This window comes from Anolis carolinensis, chromosome 2 (assembly GCF_035594765.1).
Source record: "Anolis carolinensis isolate JA03-04 chromosome 2, rAnoCar3.1.pri, whole genome shotgun sequence".
In the NCBI taxonomy this organism is placed as follows: Eukaryota; Metazoa; Chordata; class Lepidosauria; order Squamata; family Dactyloidae; genus Anolis; species Anolis carolinensis.
In genome coordinates, this window is record NC_085842.1 from 256,630,916 (window position 1) to 256,653,572 (window position 22,657).

At 42.0% G+C, this 22,657-nt stretch overlaps 1 protein-coding gene across 2 annotated transcripts in view; it reads right to left on the reverse strand.

The window, feature by feature from the left end:
- Positions 1–14,628, reverse strand: part of shc3 (SHC adaptor protein 3) — a 54,460-nt gene extending 39,832 nt beyond the window's left edge. For both annotated transcript variants that reach the window (XM_008103185.3, XM_003216444.4), the window contains exon 1: positions 12,329–14,628. In XM_008103185.3, the coding sequence (XP_008101392.1) occupies positions 12,329–12,850 (522 nt within the window). In that variant the 5' untranslated portion in view covers positions 12,851–14,628. The remainder of the gene's footprint in view (positions 1–12,328) is intronic.
- Between the last annotated feature and the right edge of the window lie 8,029 nt (positions 14,629–22,657).

Sequence of the window (22,657 nt, forward strand, 5' to 3'; positions counted from 1 at the left end):
TCTCATTGAATACATCCCAATACTCGGAGTACTTCTTTGGCAAGGTGATGATGGGCTCGGTGTCTGTGGCATGGCATACCTTGGCTACGAGGCAATGGTTTTGGCAGTACGGTGAAGCAAACTGCAGTTCTCTGTTGGACCAGGAGATGTTAGGGTCGTGGAGAGTCAGCCATGGAATTCCCAAAATCACAGGGAAATGGGGAACCTCGGTAACAAAGAAGGAAATCTCTTCCATATGTTCTCTTATCCACATCCTGGTGGGTTCCGACCATTGACTTACGGGGCCCGTCTTGAGGGGGCGGCCGTCTATGGCTTGCACCACACGGGCATTCTTGAAATCATGATATTGTAATCCCAGAGAGTCGGCATACTCTCTATCAATGAAGTTGTTGGTAGCTCCAGAGTCTATCATGGCGTGGATCATGACGGGTCCCCTTTTTGCTGACCATAATGTGACCACGAGAAGGAACAGGACCCCGGTTGGCGGCTCTTGAATGGATTTTTTGACCGGGTTGGCGAGCCTCTCTACACCCGGTCGTTGGCTTCCCCCGCCGGCTGTGTGCCAGTCGGCTCAGACGTCTTCGTCTCCGTGGAGGACGCCGCCGCAAGCCGGGCGGCAGGCTTCCCCTTGGCTGGGCACTCTCTGGCGAAGTGGCCCCCGTTCCCGCAGTACCAACAGAGGTTTAAGCGTTGACGACGGGCCTTCTCGGCGGCATCTAGTCTGGGACGCACATTGCCCAACTGCATCGGCACCTCCTCGCCTCCTCTGGGGTATGGGGTTGGCGGTGGGGGTCTCCACACTGGACGTGGCTGAACGCTGGCGGGAGCGGGGGGTTTTGCCCCGGCTCTACTGCCCTGGCCTCGAACCCACTGTTTCCTGTTGGCAATCATGACTTCAGCCCGTAAACATTGATCAATGAGTGCCTCGAGGGTCTGGGGAGGATCCACCTTGGAGATTTCTTCCAGCATTTCAATGTTGAGACCCTCCCGGAATTGTCCTCTGAGGGCTACATCGTTCCAGCCGGTGTTGTGGGCCAGCACTCGGAACTCGGCTATATACTGAGACATAGGTCTGTCTCCTTGGAAAAGGCGACGGAGTTTGTGGCCGGCTGCCTCCAAATTGTCCTCGATTCCCCAAGTCTCCTTGAGGTGGTCCAAGAAATGTTGCGCTGATCTTAGGTGTGGAGAGGCTTGGTCGAACAGTGCCGTCGCCCAGTTGGCCGCTGGCCCGTCTAGAAGACTGTAAACCCATGCCACTTTGATGTCTTCTTGGGGAAACTCGGCATCACGGGCCTCTAGATAAGCTTGACATTGGCGACGGAAAACATGAACCTTGGAAGCTTCTCCAGTAAACTTGGTAGGCAACGCCATGGCCGGGAGGCGGATTCCGCGCTCCCGCAAGCCCTTTATTTCTCCATCCTGGGCGTTGAGTCTGTCGCGGATGCGATCCACTTCGTCCTTGCTGATGGTGTAGCTCAGTGGCTGCCCACCGGGTACGGTTCCGGTAGACATTCTGGCCAAGGTTAATTGGTGCTTAGGGTGGCGGAGTCAAACTGTCACGACCCAGGCTACAGAGCACCAATAACCATACGCAGAAGCCAGAATCTATCTAATATCTTTATTAAGGAAATATATAAAGTTAGTAAAAGCAAATGTAAAAGATAGTCCAGAAGCAGACCTTTCAGGAAAGGTCAAAATTAGTCCAAGGAAATAATGTCCAATATGAAATATTAAGGTCCAAAGTTGTAATCCAATAACCGAAACACTCACTTTGCCAAGCAAAGTGAGGGGAGATGACAAGGTCCTTTAGTCCATAAAACTTGAGCGTGGCTAGGAAATAACTTGATACTTGAAACAAGGCTTGAACGTGGAACAAGGTAACTAAGAACAAGAACAAGGTCCGTGGAATAACTTGGTAAAATCCGTGAAACAAGGCAAGGATTAGTCCTGGGAAACAAGGCAAGGTCCGCAGGTAAACAAGGCTGGGAAGCAAGGCGAAGGCTGGATAGCAAGGCAAGGCTTGAGCAAGAGCGAGGCTTGAATCGGAACGCGCTGTCCAGACACGACTCGCTCCGTAGGCTGACGAATTGACTCCGCGAAGTTGCTACGCGGGCAAAACACCTATATAGAGTCCAACTTTCTCACCAAAGCGGTTCTCTGGGAATCAGAAACGAAAGCTAAACTCTGAGACCAGATGTTAAACTCCTTAAAGATTCTCACGAGAACCAGTGTTAATTGGCAACATTCTTAGCTGCTATCCTCGCACTCCTGCGCGAAGCTGAATCCAAACTTCTCTGTTGTTTACAAAACTCCCGGCGCAAGAACACGGGAGAAGTAGGCTCTGGGGTTGTTTGACATACTTCTGGGGCACAACTTTCTTGCAGGTGCAAGGTTCCCAGATCTGCCTGGGAAAGATCTGGCTGAGAGGAATCCAGTTCAGACTGGGAAGGTAAAAAACCCAAGTTTTCATCTTCATCAGGAATTACAATGTCCTGAGCAGGACTACAAGGCCCATGGTTCATCACAGCATTAAAAATCTTCACATGGAACACAATGGTGAAAACACAAAGTTTTGGCAAGGAAGCACAAAATGAAGAGGCAGAAGCATCATTTTCTTCATACTGTATTCATTCCAGCCTCCTTCCCTCTCTTTCTCTATTTCCCTCTGTTTTCATGAAATCAAACATACCAGGAATTTTAAAAAATCCATACAAAATCAACTAACCCAAAGTTCCTCAAAGAGGACAAGAGCAAAGCAGATCGCAATCTCCCAAAGTGGAGAAGAGCATGAGGCAAGGAGGCACGAGGCATGGAGGCTACTCCCTTGAAGCTCTAAAGTTTTGTATGCCCGCGCTAGTGTTTTCTCTGTCACTAGCTCTTAATTCAAAATGCTGCTCATATGTCATAGTATGTCATTGGAGCACCTGGTGGCGCAGCAGCTTAAACCACTGAGCTGCTGAACTTGCTGACCGAAAGGTCAGCGATTCAAATCCGGGGAGCGGGGTGAGCTCCTGCTGTCATCCCCAGCTTCTGCCAACCTAGCAGTTCAAAACCATGCAAATGTGAGTAAATCAATAGGTACCGCTCCAGTGGGAAGGTAACGTACTTCATGCAGTCATGCCGGCCACATGACCTTGAAGACGTCTACAGACAATGCTGACTCTCTGGCTTAGAAATTGAGATAAGCACCAACCCCCAGAGTGGGACCAAACTAAACTTAATGTCAGGGGAAAACCTTTACCTTTATCCTTATGTCATAGCGATACTCAGGCTGAGTGGCGGCTCATAATTCAAAACGTTTGTAAGTTGGGACACTCATACATCAAGGTTCCACTGTATTTCTTCAGCAAAAGTGAGAAAGGCATAATTTTCATTTTAAAAAATAATGACTTTTTGAACATAAAAATTATGAATTTTTCATTAAAAATCCCAACCATAGAGTGCAAAAATCTTTACAATTGCAATCAGCAAAGAAAAACCTTTTGAAATGTATTGTTATTTCATGCAAGAACAAAATAAGCAAAGATTTGCCTCCCTGGTAGTATGATTCAATGATACGACAATGCCAATCTGTTCTTGTTTTGAAAAGGCATCCTGTATTACTTTTGAGACTGAGAAAAGAAATTTCTGTATAAGGTTTTGTGAACTCTAATCCGTGTTCACTGCATCTGATGAAGCAGACCAGGGTCCATGGAAACATGCTAGAAATTTCTTTTTTCTCAGTCTCAAATATACCAAAGGGTTTTGTTGCTACTTGTAGTAGTAAGTGGTAGAAGGAGAACCAACATGGTGTAATGGTTTGAGTATTTGGACTATGACTCTGGAGACCAGGGTTCAAATCCTTGCATGGCCACGAAACCCAATGGGCGACCCTGAGAATGTCACACACTCTCAGCATCAGAGGAAGGAAATAGCTAACCTCTTCTAAACTAATTTTGCCTATGATACGTGTTCTCAAAGGCTTTCATGGCTGGAATCACTGGGTTGCTGTGAGTTTTCTGGGCTGCATGGCCAGGTTCCGGAAGCATTCTCTCCTGACGTATCATCCACATCTATGGCAGACATCCTCAGAAGTTTCCAATATGCCTCACAACCTCTGAGGATGCCTGAAAAACTCACAGCAACCCCTCCCTGTGACACATTTGCCTGAGAGTCAGAAAAGACTTGAAGGCACACAATAACAAAGTCGATGGTGGACACTCCCTGAGTGACCCTGCACAGCTGGTTAAAGAAGACAATTTTGGACCTATGTAGGATTTAGACCATAGGTTGAACTAGAATCTTATTCAATATAAGGCAGTTCCATGTGTATACATGGAACAAGCCGGGTTTCAGGCAGAGAAGGGTATTGTTGTCTCAAATGATGCTACCTATAATTTGATCCCGAGAAATGCTCTTTACTGTTTTCCCCATGTTCCTTAACAAGGGCATTTAGAGAAGACTCCAGTAGTAAAAACAGTTTGAGGAGATAAATGCTAATCTTTAATGGACGAGTTCAATTCCAGAAATTACTTTTTAAAAAATCAATCCCCACAGTGCATGGATTTTGCTTGCCAACTTTCCTACTGCATTAGAGCTTTGCTTGGGCACTTTGTAAAGCTCGCAATCGGCCTTTTGCCTCTTTTGTTCTTGTAAACAACATTGCTTTTAACTAATTGGGTCATTGCTTCGATCACTGCTCCACTGAGCATGGCTTGGTGACTGAAACATAAAATCCAAAAGGCACCATGTAAAATTTCCAGTCAGCTATGGATTTGAACCAGATGACCGATCTAAGATTATTGTAATGAGAAAGAACCCAAAAGAATGTCTTGAAAGCAATCCAGACTGGAAGATGTGCCATGCAAATGAGGGGCAACAACAGCAACAATAATCTTTGGGAAAACAGAAAGAGTCCAGAAGCTCCTGCTTTGGTTCTGAAGACCAATAAAAAAATCAACAAAGCACTGCATTTGTAATATTTTTAAAAGGCTTTAATTTATGCTTAAATATTCTACTTCACCTATCACAAGAAAATTAAAATCAAATTTCAGTTTATAGAAAGATGAGAACATTTTATGTGTGCTGTACAAAGATTCCTCAGAGACCAGAGTATATGTAATAATTTCTCTTTGTGTCTGTGAACCAGTCCATTTTATTTAAAGCTCTTCTTTAAATAGCTCAAACCTGTTTGCAGCTAGTTTTCAGATCGATGTCTCAGGATGTAACATGAAGCTTTGCACTTCAAACAGTACCATTGTAAATTAATGCTAATTGAAGTAATAATAGCAACTTTTGAACAAAGCTTGATTTTTTAAAAAGCATAGGCTGCCACTAAGAGTGAAATCCTTAGCATAATAATATGTACATAGAAATACCATATAGCTAGGTTGCCAGTTCAGGAATGACCAAGGACCTAAGGTTTCTGAGGCATAACCTGAGACCTATGAACAGTCCCTCTTAATTTCCTGTTTGGAAATTAAGACAGAAATCTTAGCTAAAATGGCTGTTCCCAGATCAAAGTGATATGAGGGGATTATTCTTTCTCACTTACTTAGGGAAGACATTTTAATCTACCCCATTTGCTGTAAAACAGAAGGTCAGGTACAGGGCGAAGCAGAGGACAATCCCTGGTGCCACAATAACTGGGATGGGAAGACCAAGATATCTAAATAAATTGATATACACCGGAGTCTTTGCAAGTTGTCAAAAGAAATTAATTCAGCCTTATGAATTTTATTAGCTACTGCTCCAATAGCTGAACTAGACATTTGCTCCCAACTTATTCTTCTTGCTTTAAGACAAACCCACCAAAACTGGAGAATTTTGCTTTTATACATTGCCTAGAGTTGACCCATGACATCTCAAGGTGAGGGCCTGAGATCTGGCAGTCCTTTCTACAGTGCATATAATTAATTTATGTGTTGATAAGAGGCCACAGTGAGTTCCTGGTATCCACTGGGGGTTGGTTCCAGGCCTCCTCATGGATACCAAAATCCAAGGATGCTCAAGTCCTGTTATATACAATGGTGAAGAAAAACAACAGAATCAAAGTTTGTTTTTTGGAATAGTTCTAAAAATATTTTAAGTCATGGATGACTGAATCTGTGGATACTGAGAACCAACTGTTCTTTGGCTTGGATTTTTATGTTAAAGAAACCCAAAACAGGATTGATCAACATGTAGTTGATGTAGTAGTTTCAGTGTTGCACTCTGGAGACCGAAATTCAAACCACAATTCAGCCATGAAACGTACTAGGACAAAGGGAAATCACACAGTCTTGGCCCCAAAAAACCCTGTGATAAAGTAGCCTAAGTCAGAAATTACTCAAGGCACACCACCACCACCACCACAACAACAACAACAACAACAACAACAACCATTGTGTGGATCATGCCCTGGTCCCTTTTTGCATCTATCCAAGCTCCCAGAATATGTCCTAAGGCATGGAATTACCCCCACACACACACACACACACACACACACATACAGACAGACATGCTTTTCAAAAAGAAATTCTGATGCAAAACTGCCTAACAATTACCAAAATTGTGGTTAAACTGTACCAAGATGTGGCAATTTAGCATTATTTATTCTCTATGACATTCCAGGTTTCTCAAATGGAGGAATCACTAAAAATCAGTGGAAATGAACCAGAAGTGATGGAAATAAAGCTACATGTTGTACACAAGTGAATATTGGGATGAAAAATGACACCTCCACCAGCATAATGGACATCCCTCATTTGAAAGATGTCACCTGACTTCTGAATAAAGGAGCCAATATTAAATTTACACTTTTCCTGAGAACCAAATACAGTACTGTATATTGACACTTCTGAAAATATTACAATCTCTGTAGTGCACTCATCTTGTCATTTGCATTATCCATACAGCTACTCCGTAATGAGAATATACTTAAATGTACATTTATAGCACCTGATTAATACATCACGTAAGGGGGTTTCATCCATTTTTATCAGAAATAAAGATAATGAGAGATACTCAGCTTCACTTCCGGTTTAGGTTAGATGCGAGCATTCAACCATTACCTTAGCAAACCATTGTCTTTTTAATGGTTTTTAAACATTCCTTAAAATGTATCTTCTTAATTTGCATTTACATTAAACATGTCATGCTTCAGAAATGTTATCATGTCTTAAGAATGTAACAGGCTTTTTTGAAGCCTTTTAGTGCAATCCCACATGAATCTACTTGGAAGTAATAAGTTCACTTATAATAATGAGAAGAAGAACTTTATTTTTGTACCCCATCTCCATCTTCCCAAAGGGACTCCGGGCAGCTTATATATGGCACAAGGTGCCTAAAACAACTCATAAAATAAACAGACAGTACAATACAAAATAAAACCACAAGTATGTAAAACAACAATTTGAACTCAGAACAGTGCCCAATAACCTATAGTGTCATCTGCTGTAAAATCATGGCCAACTGTAAACAAGAAGAAAAGAAAAGGATAGTGCAAGCTGTAGCGAAGAAACAAGGGAATGGGATAAAAAAATACTGTGCTGTATCAAAATTTCAGACCATTGGGCTAGACATTCTCAAAGGCTTGTCTAAACAGCTAGGTCTTCAATTTAATTCCAAGGTAGGGGTACATAAGATTATTAATTCTTAGGAATTATACATTCCAATGTGTTATTTTGTGTAACATTGTATATTTTTGAGAATGAGGGCTTTACATATCCATTTTACTTGCCGACTAATAAATTTGGCTCCATTCCACTTTCTTGGTTTATAAAATAAGCAACCTGAGAGGATATGAATGGTTGAACGCCACGAAACCAACAGGATATATGCAAACCCACCTGTGAGCTGTCTTGGAGACAAAAGGTTTAAAAATATCCCCAGCTTGATATGTGTCTTCCAAAAACCAATAATACATACAGAGTTCTAATAATTTAATTGAAATAAATATTTTTGGCTCTTATTAAGGGGTAGTTGCAGCCAACACTAATTATTCTTCATGTTGTCTTTGAAAAACAAATTGTTATAGGGAATTAATACATACGTCTGTGCAAGTGTGTGTACATGAATGTATGGCACATGATTCCTGACATGTTTGCCCTATGTTTATGTCTAGGGCTCTTCTAGATACATCTAATGTATGTGTTATCACAATATAAGACCTTGGTTTTGGCTGTCTAATGCCAGTTGTTGACACCATTTTGTTCTCAAGCTTTTTGGAAGCCATTTGCCTTCATTTTTTGGATCTTCACTAAGACTTTTTTCAAAGATTTTTAAAGAGTATGTGGTTTTTTGGGGTGGTCCTTTGGTATGAAGGGAAAAATCTCTTCTTGATTTTTAAAAAAATAGCACTACAGTAGACTCTCAGTAAACCAGCACTCGTGGGTATTGACAGATGCTGGTAAATATAGTTTCTAATTCCTTGAGAGTTGCTATGAAAAATAACCCAAACTAATACTACAGCCCATATTATACTATACCATAAACTCTATATTGAGTTGACATTAATACTGAAATACAGCAATTAAAAGCAAATTAAGACAAATTAAGTCAAACTTTATATAACACAGCTTTACTGTTTTATTATATTATAAAAACAGGTGTTTTAATGCAATGAATTATTTATAAAAAATTTGCTGGTTGTTTGAAAGTTCTGGTTGCTTGAATTCTGGTTAACTGAGAGTCTAGTGTATATTGCAAAAGTACTCTTTCTCTGTAGCAGTGCTTCTTAGGTACTGGGGACCAGCAATTTTCTCCCTTGGTGAGCCAGGGACCAGTACTACATTTATGTCCATTGGTTAACATTGTTTCTTTCTTTCCGAAACTCTCCAGATAACAAGAGAGGGCTTGAGAAGCAGCATCAGCCTGTAGACCACCACCTTTTGAACTACTGCACTTTAACACTGTAGGAGGAGGAGGAGGATGGTTTTTGTTCTGATGTATTTTGGAATTAAAAATAAAATGTTGTAACAGAAAAGTGCTTGATGAATAACCTGTATTCAAGATAAGAATAGAACACGCAGAAACTGAATAGTTTCCAATAGAATTGAACATGTAGAAATGGAATAGTTTCCAACTGGCAACATGATCGGGCAAGGCTGCATTTTGCCATTCTGTTTAACTTGTATGCCAAAAGTATCACACGTAAAACAAGATTCAATCCAGAGAAAGGAAGTGTGAAAACTGGAGGAAGGAACATCAACAGTCTAAGATATTCAGATGACTCCATGCTACTAGCAGAAAATAGCAAAGACTTGCAAAGATTTTTTAAAAAAAATTAAGGCAAAAAGTGAAAAGGCAGGTCTACAGTTGAAGGTTAAGAAAACAAAAATAATGACCACAGATTATTTATATAGCTTTAAAGTAGATGATGAAGACATTGAAATGGTTTGAGATTTTCCATACCTTGGTTGAGTCATTAATCAGAGTGCAAACTGCAGTCAAGAAAACAGAAGATTTGGAAGGAACTGGACAAGATCCCAAAGGGTGATGAATACTAAAGTTATAATTATTCATGCTATCGTTTCCCCCATTTTGATGTATGGTTGTGAAAGCTCAACAGTGAAAAAGTGGATAGAAAGAAAATCAACCCTTGAAATGTGGAGGAGTCCTACAGATACGAAGGATTGCTAAAATGATAAACAAATGGGTCCTAGAATAAATCTGGCCTGAACTCTCCCCAAAAGTCAGATGACTAAACTGAGGCTGTGCTACTTTGGCCATATCATGGGAAGACATGAATCACTAGCAAATATGATAATGCTTAATAAGGTGGAGGGTAGTAGGAAAAAAGAAAACATTTGAGATGGATAGATTCAACCAGAGACGCCATGGCATTGGGTCTGCAGGACCTGAGAAGGGCTGTGGATGACAGGGTGACTCAGAGGTCTCCCATTCAAGGCTGTTTATTCCACTATGGGAGAGTTCTGATGAAGAAATTCTTCCTAATGTGGAATCTCTTTACTTGTGATTTGGATTTACATATGGTTTTGCAGAGGGTATATAATTATCATGCATCACACCTAATTCCAAACAGAGCACCTCTGTGTAGCCTAAAAACAAACTAGAAAATACGGTTAAAATAGATAGTACCTTTCATATTTTTAAGGTACTGTGCTTGCATCCATTTTCCATTGTAGATCAGGCTGGAGCGGGGAATCATAAAAATATATTCCACAATGATAATGTATCAGATTGCATTCGAGTTGACCATTTTCTGGGAAGAATCTTTGTTCATCTAAATAGCTATCTAAGTATATTATGAAATAAGCTACTTTATTATTTTGTCGCTTGTAGAATTACAACCACTTTGATGGAAACGAAGGCACGATGAATACGCAGCAAGCCAAAGGAGTCTAGCATAGTCCAAAACCCTCTAAGATTCAATACTGCTATGACATTTCTCACCCTTTGGGTGTATATTGCCTATGTATTGCTTTGATATTTCCACTGGACACCACCCTCAAAATATTAGAGTTCTCATTTAAAAAAAGAAAATAGAAAGAAAGAGGGCTACACTTTTGGTCTTATGTGTGTCAATTTCATAGTTACTGCACTGAATGACAAAATTCAGAAACATGGAATAAAGCAAATTTCAGAAGGATTGCTTGATTAAGTGTTCATAATTAGTACAGAAACTGTTTAAGCACCTTAGTCCACTGACTTCTTCCCACACCTGTTAGCCAGCCAATGCACAGTGCTCTGAGCAGGTCTTTATTACACAGGTTAACAATTGATGAACTGTTTCTATACCACTGGAATGTGTGGTGTCATGTTTTTATACATCTTCTGTATTGTTAATGCTTAAGGGGTCACATACTGATTACATTAATGCTCTTATATTCAGGTTGCCTTCTTTGCCTATAGCATTGCCCCTTTTCAAGTACTCAAGAACGTAAGAGCTAAATGCCAGTATGCTTTTAGGAATGTACAACAACCGTAGATAAAGGAGGGAGAGAATATTATCCCACCAAGACACTATTTTTCCCATTAGCAACAGCATTTGAATCATGAAGTACAAATTTGGACACGTTTCTGGAGTCAGATATTGCTAGCAAGATTTTCTTGACGAGAAAATTAATAAAACAATGACATGGAGCAGCTACTCTAACATAAAATTACAACCTCTTTCATTTTCAAATATCACATAACTTGTTCTGAGAAAATATCAATGAGGATCTTATATCATGTTTCATGCCATGGTCAGTTTAATACCTGAGGAAGGGAATCATAGCCCTCATTAAATATGGTTATTAACAAAACCACTTGTAACTACCATCATTAAATAATCACCATGTTCTCCACAGTTATCCAAATCACACTATTAAGTCTGATATTTAGAAAGGTGTTTAAAATGAAATTATAGCCATGCAGTTTTAACTAAGTGAATATTAAAGTATGCACACTATAGCCACTGCTTAGAATGCTGTGGTTTTTTCTCTTTAAGATCATCAAGATCATTTTTAGTATTTCATATATAAACTATGTCAATGCTGCTTAGGTAGGTGACTAAGAATGCATATCTTCCCAATATTAATTCTTCAGTTGGTTAGCTTAGTATACCCTGAAATCTCTCATTGCAACAAAAGAAGCCATCAACCTCACCTTTAAGCCTTACATTTCACCTACTCAAAATGTACCTTAAGAAAACTGGGGTTTTTTTTCTGCAGGAAACATTCAGTTGTAATAACATTGGGCACTGTTGGTTTTTTGTTTTGTTTATTTTTTGCTTTGCACCTAAACTATCAGTACTGACTGGGGGGGGAGGCTGTTAAAGTGGCGAAGAGCCCGTTATGTAAAACAAGGCTGCATTTTGTCTGCACGGCTCCGAGGGGGGGAAAGGAGTCATGTGTTCGCAAAATAAGACAAATTCTGAAAGTTAGGGGTTTCCAAGACCCCACAGTGAATGACCACATTCTCAAAATAAACAAATAAAACACACATTCACACACATATATATGTTATAGAGCATACATGAAGCATATGTTCATACTTATCTTCTCTACAACAAGGTTTATTAAACATACTAGAAATCAATATGTACAATATTATTGCACTGTTCTGAGAAAGGAGGAGAAAAAAACCCCAAAGCCTTTTGTTTTAGAAATATTCCTTTCCCACTGTTTTAAAATCCTGTTAACGGAAGGCAAGTCAGCAGGCATGTTTCCTTAATTAAAACAAATTAACATGGATTTCTGACAATGTCTTTCTACACTTAACAGTCTTTTAAGACTTCCAGAAAGGAAATGTCAAAGAGAAATCTTTCCAGCCCATCTAACTAGCTGATGAAACAAGAAAGCACACACAGACACATATATTTTCCATTGATTAGAAGATGAGAGTAGAAGGAAAGCAGACCAACCTTCACAATGTACGTCACTCCGGGTCCCAGGATCTTCTCATTTGAATGCAGCCACCCTTGGGAGGCTTTGCTGGCAATGCTGTTACCTTGATTCCAGTCTTCTCCTCCCAAGTGCATTTCTTCTGGCCATGTTTTTTTCCCTGTGCTCATCTTGGTCTTGTCTTGCTGAGAAGACGGAGTGGCAGAGGCAAGGTTACATGAGTTGTCTGAAGCCTCTGCTGCTGAGCTGCCCTGCAACTTGGAGCCAGCGAGCTCCTTCACTGCAGAGGAGAGGTTCTTGATGCCCAAAAGGCTGCCTGTGTGGGAGAGTTTCAAGTGGGACACTTTATGCATAAGCGTGCAAAAGGTGGTGGGTCCATCTTGGTCCTTCTGGAGAATCCCAGGTGAGGCCAGGTATGGAGATGGCGTCGGAGCTGCATCAATTGCTGAGATCTTGCTGTTCATGGACAAATTATGGAAAAGATCATCCGCCGATGTCACCGAATCATTCCTGAAGCGGTTATACTTGGTGCGTTGAAGCATGCCCTTCTATCTGGAACCTTGCATATCTTCTGCCAAACCAGAGGATTCCTGGACTAACATAGCAGACGATTCAGAATATCAAAGGTCGACAGTAAACACTTATTTATGGGGGAGCGGGGGGGGGGGTTCCCACTAAAATTTAAAGGAATTTTGGTTAAGGTTCCATGATGAGGCTACGTGAAGCGATAGTTTTCTGTGCAAGAGAAAGACTCCATTCCTGCTCAGAGCAGCCAAGTCTCTCACAGCAAAAGCATGACTCACACAAATGAGAAGGACCCTTTTCAACAAAAGGCTCAGTGAACGCTGCAAATCACTTCCTGTAGGGAAAAAATCCACCCACTTACAGCACACCACCACCAATCAATTCTCAAATTCCCCTTTCCTATCTTAAATAGGCATTCTATACTCAGCTTCTCTTCCTATTCCCCATACAACTTGTTCTGGATTCATAAGTGAGTGCCTGCAGTGGCTCTAAGTAACTGCGTGAACTTTTTTTGCCATCCCAACTATTTTTATCCTATTCCAATCACTCTATAATTTGTGCCATGATTAGAAAGGAATCCATTAACAAACAGAAAACCAGAAACACTCCAGCATACAAATATCTGAAAAGGCTTCCAGACAAGCAAACTACTCAGTATCATCCCACATTCAACGTCAAGTGAGAAAACTGAATTGAATCCAGGTGTTTTCTTTCAGGAAAGCAAAGCATCAATTAAAACATGTTTTCCTTGCCCAGTTTTGGCTCATATAAACCCTATACCATAGTTTTAGGTTTTCAAAGAAATCCTTACAACCCTGTTTTCTTTTTCTTTTTTTCCCACTGCCAAAGTTAGTTCATTAGAAATTCTCCACGGTATGAAGAGGGAAAAGCATTATTTTTCAAAGATTTAAGTGGCAGTGGCTAGAGGATTCTGAAACAAGATACCCTTGACTCCAACAATCCACAGCAAAAGACATCTTAATTTTATTTCTCAGTGCTAATCTTAAATATAGAAACCTGATACCTGGAAACTATTTAAAAGTACTTAAAGCAATGTAGCAATGCCCCACTTTCCAATATAAGAACAAATCCACTTCAATTCACAAAGATCATAAAATACACCTAAAATTCCTGTTTGGAAGAAAGAATAACTAATACACCATAAAATATATTTCACCCAATTCTTACAAGCATGCAAAATTCAACATTAGCACAGAAATCGACTAAATGAGTGAAATCTATGTATACAGTACATTCAGAAGCTGAAGAACTATACTAAACAGATTCCAAATGATGGCACCACAACTTTTTATTACAAAGCAAAGGAATTAAAACTGCAGCATACAATCCACACTTCTTTCCCTACTAAAGGCTGAAATACATAAAAGACAATCACACAATCCTATCTTTCAGTGCAGGTAACTATTGAGAAAAACTGATGAGACGTAAAGGAAAAGCAGCATCTCTGATTCCAGTGGCGATGAATGAAAATGTCCTACTCATTGTGGAAAAAAAGGTTTCTAGTGATCTGCAAAGAATAGGCTTTCATCACCCTGCAAACCTGCTACAGCATCCACACTGCATTCATTTCTCCCCCTTCCTCCTGCTACCCTAGTAACAGCAAACATACACAATCTATAGATCATTTTCGAGTCTTGTGTTCAGCCACAAGCCGAAATCTCTGCCATTCAGAAATGATTCCCTTCATTAGAAGCAGAGGAGGGGAAAAACGAGAAAAATGTGAATGGAATTCTGTCTGTCTGAATGAAAAGGCTGGCTAGCATACCAGCATTTCTGTGAATGAAGCAGGGCCTTGCAGCCACTGCCAGGCAATCCCTGGGATGCTAACTCTCTGGACCAATGAGATCCTGCCTGGATGACTCATTCAACAAAGGCTTGCTAAATAGTGGCAGATTCCATTTCACACACAGGGAGGATTTTTCGACACATATCACCACCAAAGAGATATACATTCTCTCCAACTCATGCATGCAAACGACAGCTTTTCTCCCTATGGACAGTGAGGTCAGAATTCTTCTTTTTTGTAAAAAGGAAGGGAAAGAAAAGAATGAGATTGAGCTGTTTGAGGGATAATCCAGAGTATCCCCCTGCCCAATTCATTGAGTTGGTTCATACATACTGAGGATGGAAAAAACGTGATCCTATGTACCTTGATGCCTATGAATCAACATTGTTGGGTACACTGGAAAAAAGCCAAGTTCTGCATGGAGCACCTCCTCTATGCGGAGGATGCTTTTGAGTATGGGGGTAGGGTGAGAACACAGAACCAGAGTTTATTACAATTATGAAGAAAGGTGCCCAGCTCCAACCAGGTTCAAAACCAGATATCCCACCTTCACCACACTGGTTGGTCTTTCTTGACTTTCACCTGCAATGATGCAACCTGTGCAGCAACCCGAGTGACCCCTTGCTTGCTTTTTGTCCTTTCCTCTATGTGTTTATTTGTTGCCTTTCCTCAGACCTTTGTAGATTAAAATGAACTAAAACAAAGTTTTAAAAAATCCCTAAGGATTATTATTAAAAATTAGTCCAAGAAACACTTACATATCCTATAAGAATGTCTCTTTTAAAGCATTTGAAATATAAAAATATATATAATGCCCTGTGAAGGATACTGAGGGGCTCCACAGTTCCTTCCTCCTCCTCCAAGCTTTCCCTCCTTTTTCCTCCCCCTTCCCGTTATCCTCCCCACACCTTTCTTGCTGCCAAAAGCCCACTTTCCTTGTCTCCCTTGCCCTCAAAAGCCTTTTCTCTCCACTTCCCTTGCTGCTCAGATCCTTTTTCCCTCGCTTTCCTTGCTTCCAAAACCGTATTTCCCTCCCACTGCTAAAGGGGTGCTTTGATTGTGCCTTTCCTGCATGGCAGAATGGGTTTGGACTGGATGGCCCCTGTGGTTGTTCTTATTACTATTACTATTATTGCAAAGATTGGATGGCCATCTGTTGGGGGTGCTTTGACTATGCTTTTCCTGCCTGACAGAAGGGGACTGAATGCCCCTTACAGTTGTTCCTGTAACTATTACTATTGTTACAAAGGCTGGATGGCCATCTGTTGGGGGTGCTTTGCGTCAAAAAGTTTGCCCATGCCAGATATGTATACATTATATAGAATATAATATATAAACATTTCTTGGGGATCCATGATCAACTTTTGCTTCAAAAAGGGCCCCACAGCTGAAAAAGTTTGAGAAGCCCGGTACAGCCTAATATAGCACATTAAAAAAAACTAACCGGAAAATCCAAAATCAGAGATAAAATGTCCCGCAGCAGACCAGTGTATGGTCATTACAGAGCACCAATTTGGGAGCAACATGAGTATTGCTCATGGAAAAGCACCCCTGCTGGAATATCCAGATGCAGGAATTGGATATGGTGCTTTCATGGAGGTTGTGCCGTCGCGCCTGGGGCTGTAAACTCTTAGTGAAAGAGGCATGGACGTGACATCTTTCCCCAGGGGATTGCTTCTTGCCCTCCTTTAGGGAAACTGGAACTCCCAAGGACCAAAACACTGTAGTTAACTCAAAAACTGGGTTTATTGTTCACAAAGGGGGTAAAAGAAAATATACATTACAGTCTTTGATTGTTTAAGTCCGTGGAGCTTTCCAGATCCCTCTTTCTCTGGCTGTGAATGCCGGAGCAAACTCAACCTCAGTCCAATGACCTATATCTGAAGACAAGAGTCTTCCTTCCAAAGGACTGATGTGAAGGCGCTTGAGACTCCTCAACGTTGTTCAGGTTGGCCCTGAACATGAAGTGTGAATCCCAAGGGTAAGAACCTCAGAATTGGTGCTGAGAGGTAACTTTTGAAGGGCTTTCAGAGCCAAGCCTCTCTTTCACGTCCATCCGATAGAGAACTTGCTGGTGGAATGAAAAGGAGGAAACACAGTCCTACTCCAGGAAGAGGTGGAGCCAAACAGTTTTGCTGAGTGAGCAATATAACAGGTACAAACAACATTGATTGACAGATATAAATAACCAATCCAACTACATTTACAGGGTAAGGGCAAAATCAGGCATGATACAACAATTCAAATCTTGCAACTTATAGTTCAACATATAGATGGCGCCACTCGCGCCGTCACACTCCCGGCCTAGATTTCCGGACTTTCGGAAATCTAAACAAAATGGAGTTAAATACCTTTAACTCTAATAACTCTAAGACTTTATGTCTTGTGAAAATAACACGACCATGTCGCTAATAGGCCTGTCAAACAAAGAAATCTTCTCGTTAGAGACGACCTTAACCTGGGCCTTGCGCACTCCATTGTCACATTGTCACAGGATATAATTTTGACACAATACCCTTAGCCCATTGGTATCTAGGAGCATCTTTTGTTTAAGTAACACCAAATCCCCAACCTTTACGAGCATTAACAAACCAAAACCCATTGTTTCTTAGGGCAGACTCAGTAAATGTCCTTCCTTGGTGTTTAACCTTTGCGTGGAAATGCTGTGTCAACAGCAGAGCTATGTGGCTATGGTGTGGCAAAATAACAGGATTTTTAACACAGGATCTAATCTTTGCTCTTTTTAGTCTACCTCCAACCCTAAGGAGACCCTCATTGTCCAGAAAGGGGTTCAAGTCCTTTAAACAACTATTTTTGGGCAAGGATGCTTTTCTTTCTAGACAAGCTATTTTTGAAGGTGAGGAACTGCTTGCTATATACTGCCTTGACAGTTGTATATTTTCTATGCCTTGGGCTTGGCAAGACCAATATTTCCATTGTGACATGAGATCCTGAGGAAGCTCTTGATCCCAGGTAAGCTGAAGCTGAATTGCCTGTTTGAAAAGCAATTTGGCTGAGATGACTACTGGAGACACTATACCCAGTGGATCGTAGATGCCATTGATGGCAGATAACATAAGTCTTTTGGAGGTGACCTTGTCCAATTTAGGGGCTCTTAAAGTAAAACAGTCTGTAGCTACGTTCCATAACAAACCTAAACCGGTTTGAGCGTTCAAGTTTTGAAACAACTTTGATGCATCCTTTTCCACCAAGTCTTTTGGTGGGAAAGCCTGAAGTATCTCTAGACTATTTTAGTTTATTTTGTGATACGGCAGGAACCACTGCTCTTCTCCCCCGGCACACGCACTAGCTGGTTCAGCATAGTTGCTTTTGAAGACGTCTTCCACAAACTGGGTGATCTGGGTCTTTACCTTCGGATCCTTTAGCATCCTTCTTCTTAAGGACAGGAGACGATGAAGGGCAACATCTCTGTTGTTGGGTAGAGATGGTCTTTCCGGCTTGAAAGGTAAAGGTGCTATCCAGTTATCTTCAGAGACTTGAGTGACTTGGTTGTTCATCATCTCAAGGAACTTCTGTTCATTTTTAGAGAAGGCTGTTTGCTCATCTCTCTCTGTGACTTTGAAGATGGAAGAGTAATCGGGCATTACTCCCTGGCAGCAAACTGAGATGTGGCTGGCACTTCCTTGCATTAGTGAAGGCCTTTTAGTGACAGGCTGGAACATCTTGTTCAGGCAGACTGGGCCTAACACCGTCCATCCTAAAGGCAACTGCTGGGCCATGGGTGATCCCTTAGGACCTTCAATCTGGTTGCTAACACGGAACAGTGTGGGACAATCTGCACCGATAAGCATTACGATGTCTGTTTCTAAGTCCAAAGCTGGAATTAGATCTTGAATACCTTTGAGATGGGGATGGGCTTGTACCACCTCCTTCGTGGCTATCTGTTCTTTGTTCCTGGGAATCAGACTGCATTCTATAAGGTCAGGAAGATCGTACCTGACCTTTTGTCCGACAGGCGAGATTTTGAACTTTGTTGCAACTCTGCCATTCATCTTATTCTTTCCAGAACAAGTGGATATGGTGTATTCTATTGTCTCTGTATGAAGGTCGAACATGTCGAAGAACTGGGGTTGCAAGAGATGCATCACTTTGGGCATCCAAGGCAACGTAGACCCTTTTCTTATTCCACGGCTGCTTGTCTGGATACACCTCTGCCAGGCAGATTGGGTGGCAAATCCTGGGCTTGTGGCTATTTTGACAAAGCTTGGTGCAGGCAACCGCAGGAGCCTTGAGGGCTACCTGAGGTTCTGTAGGCTTTTGGTCTTCTTTGGTTTCTTCTTTGGCAGGAGAATTTGACTTTGTTTTGAATTGAGGGGAATCGAAGTTGTGCATTGCAGAGCAATGCTTGATGCTGTTGCAGTGTTGGCATTTAACCTTTTCTTTGCAGTCCTTGGAGAAGTGAATAGTGGCGCCGCAGCATCTAAAGCACACCTTGGCCTTTTGAACTATTTGGAGCCATTCTTTGTAAGGCTTCTTTGCGAACTCTCTGCATTCAGCTAGGCTGTGTGGCCTTTGATTAATGGGACAGGATATGGAGTTGTTGACTGGTTGAGCAGAAGCTGCAGGAGTTGCGTCTGTCATCTTGACACTCAGGTTCCTTCTAAGATCTTTGCCCTGGGCTTTGTCTTCTTTGGAGGTCTTTTCAGGCTTTAGGTCTTGGTACAAAGCGAGAAGACCTGTCTGAGGGTCATTCCTCTCACGGGCTGCTCTAGTGACGAAATCCACCAAAAAAGTGAAGGGCGGGTATACATTTGCATTCTCCTCTTTGTACTTGAACACCTGTTTCCCCCAAGCTTCTTGAAGAGGAAAAGGAAATTTGCAGAGAATGGCACTCTGCGACGTGTGCTGGTCCAGACATGCTAAACCTGGCAGCTCTGGATTTCCTTTGGCTGAAGCTAGCTCTAGTAAAAGATCACTAAAGTCCCAAAGCTGTTTGCAATCTTTCATCTTCAGCGATGGGAACCTGTTGAGTCGATCCATGAGGGACGCTTCTATCTCAGTGCTCGCACCGAAGCGCTGGTCCAAGCGAGACCACGCTGTGGACAATGCTGTTTGGGGGTCTGCTACATGAGCAGCATAAAGTCTTTTTACTTGCTCGGCTGAGCTGGGTCCAAGCCACGCCATAAGAAGGGACAGTTCTTCATCCGCTTCTAGCTTGAAATCTCGAATGGCCCTCATGAAGGTGATTTTCCACAGAAGGTAGTCATCCGGTCGGTCAGTGAATTTCTGGACGCCTTTGTCTCTGATGTCTCTTCTTGGATTTCTCAAGAGGGAACCCAACTGAGACTCCAGTGTGTACGGGTACATCTGAGGAGTGTGATGTGGCCCGACAAAGTCAATGTTCTTCGGTTGAACACATCTTTTCGCGATGGTAGGCGATGCTGGGTTCAGCAGATTGCTGGCAGGCAGCACCTCTGAAGCTTTCATCTTCAGCGATGGGAGAATTGACTTGGTATGCAGGGATGAATGTGGTGGTTCACTCCCGGCCATGCCTTGCCAATGTGAATGGACATCTGGATGTTGTTGAAAGACGTCATCCTTTCGTTCCCAAGTATACAAGTGGTATCTCTGAGGCCTAAGTACAGGGATGGACTCTGACAGAGATGATGGCACTCTCCCGGCCGTGCTTTGGTGTACTTCTGAGGAATGGGCTGGCCTTGAAGTTGCGAACACTGGAACAGGTGAGCGATCTTCAAGGTGGCGAAAGGAGATATGACTCTGCACTACAGGTGATTCCAGTTGCAGATGTGCTGAAACCTTTGCTGTAGGCTCTTGTGTTGGCAGGAAACTAAGGTTTTCTTGGGTTAGTTCCTGTGATAGGGCTTTGGCTAGAACGTTAGCTCTGACTATCTTTTGTGCTGTGTCTCTTTTTACTTGAAGCAGATCTAGATCCCGTTGCAGCTCATCTTGCTTGGCTTCAGCCATTGCAAGCTCTATTTCTCTCTGGGCCCTGGCCTGTGCTAGGTCAGCTTCTTGTTGGGCCCTAGCCTGCGCTAGATCAGCTTCTTGCTGTGCCCTAGCCTGAGCTAGAAGCAGTTTGTGCTTGGCTTTAGCCTGTTGAAGGAGGAGTTCCTCTTCATTGAAGGCAAGGTCTTGCTTAGCCATTTCTGCAGACGCCTCTGCTTCTAAAACCTCTTTTCTAATTTTCAAACGGACAGCCTCTCTGTTGTAGTGGGCTGCTTTGGAAGACGTACTGATGAATGAGTGTGTGGATTGGGAGGAACTGCTATGCCTAGATGAATGCTTGGATTTAAGGCTAGCATCATTAGATGGAATCTTGAGCAGATTGGATCTAAGGCTTACACATGGGGAGCCTTGAACCCTTTCTTCTGCACCTTTGAATAAGGAACTGGGCTCTGGTTCAGATAGAAACGCGCTGTAGCACCTTCTCTCTTCTTGTAGGCTAAAAGAAATTTCCTTAGCTCTATCTAAAGACTCTGGAGTGTTAATTTTGTTCAGTACATAGATTATTTCTTCTGCAATAGCACTCCCATTATTGAAGGCCTTTACAAATTCTTGCCTAAAAATTTCCTTTTCCTTTGGGCAAAGGGATGCCCTTATTGCATCAGCTATGGTTGGCAGGTTTTGCCAAGCTCTGTTAAACCTCTGCCTAAGCTGGCCTTCCTGCTGCAAAAGGCAGAGCATTGTTTTCTCTGTGGGGTGCCTTTCTCTGACAGGGCGGGGGGATTTGACCCTTGTTTGCAAAATCTCATTGCTATGACTTGACATTCTGTAATTCAAAAGGAAACTTATCCCAAGTTTCAAACAGTACAAAAATGCAATACTATATAACTATACAATTAAAGGCACACAAAAGGGCAATGCAATATTTTAAACAAGACAATTAAAACAGCTGCTTAACTGGGAAGTTAAGCCTGGGCTTTCATAAACTTGCAGCAGGCTCTGAAGAAATGGCAGGAACTGCAGAAGGTTGGAAATGTATTGCTTTGCAAACTGAGTTCTGGAAGAGGCTTGGTTGAGCTGTAAAGGCTGGCTTCTGGAGAAATGTATCTACTTTGCAAAAAGCTTGATCTTGTGCAGTTGCAAGAGCTGAATGTAGCGATTAGCTGGCTAGCTTGAGAAACAGAAAAGGCGGGAAGCCTAGCAAATGTTTCAATTTTGCAAAGGCTAGGCTTCTAGCAAAATGTATCCACTTTGCAGAAGGCTTGAACTTGCTGCAGCTGCAAGAGCTGGATGTATCAATTTGCTGCTTGAGATGCAAAAAAAAAGGCGGGAAACCTAGCAAATGTCTCAATTTTGCAAAGGCTAGGCTTCTAGCAAAATGTATCCACTTTGCAGAAGGCTTGAACTTGCTGCAGCTGCAAGAGCTGGATGTATCAATTTGCTGCTTGAGATGCAAAAAAAAGGCGGGAAACCTAGCAAATGTCTCAATTTTGTGAAGGCTGGGCTTCCTTTGACTTCTTTATCTTTAGGAGACTATGGGCTTGGCAAATTTAAGGCCCTTCCACTCCTTCTTTTCCCTTCTTAGCACTTCTGGAAGGCTTCTTTCAGCAGTTCTGGAAAAGAAGGCTCCTCTCTCAGTACTTCTGGAAAAGAAGGCTTCTCTCAGCACTGTGCCGTCGCGCCTGGGGCTGTAAACTCTTAGTGAAAGAGGCATGGACGTGACATCTTTCCCCAGGGGATTGCTTCTTGCCCTCCTTTAGGGAAACTGGAACTCCCAAGGACCAAAACACTGTAGTTAACTCAAAAACTGGGTTTATTGTTCACAAAGGGGGTAAAAGAAAATATACATTACAGTCTTTGATTGTTTAAGTCCGTGGAGCTTTCCAGATCCCTCTTTCTCTGGCTGTGAATGCCGGAGCAAACTCAGCCTCAGTCCAATGACTTATATCTGAAGACAAGAGTCTTCCTCTGTTGCCAAAGGACTGATGTGAAGGCGCTTGAGACTCCTCAACGTTGTTCAGGTTGGCCCTGAACATGAAGTGTGAGTCCCAAGGGTAAGAACCTCAGAATTGGTGCTGAGAGGTAACTTTTG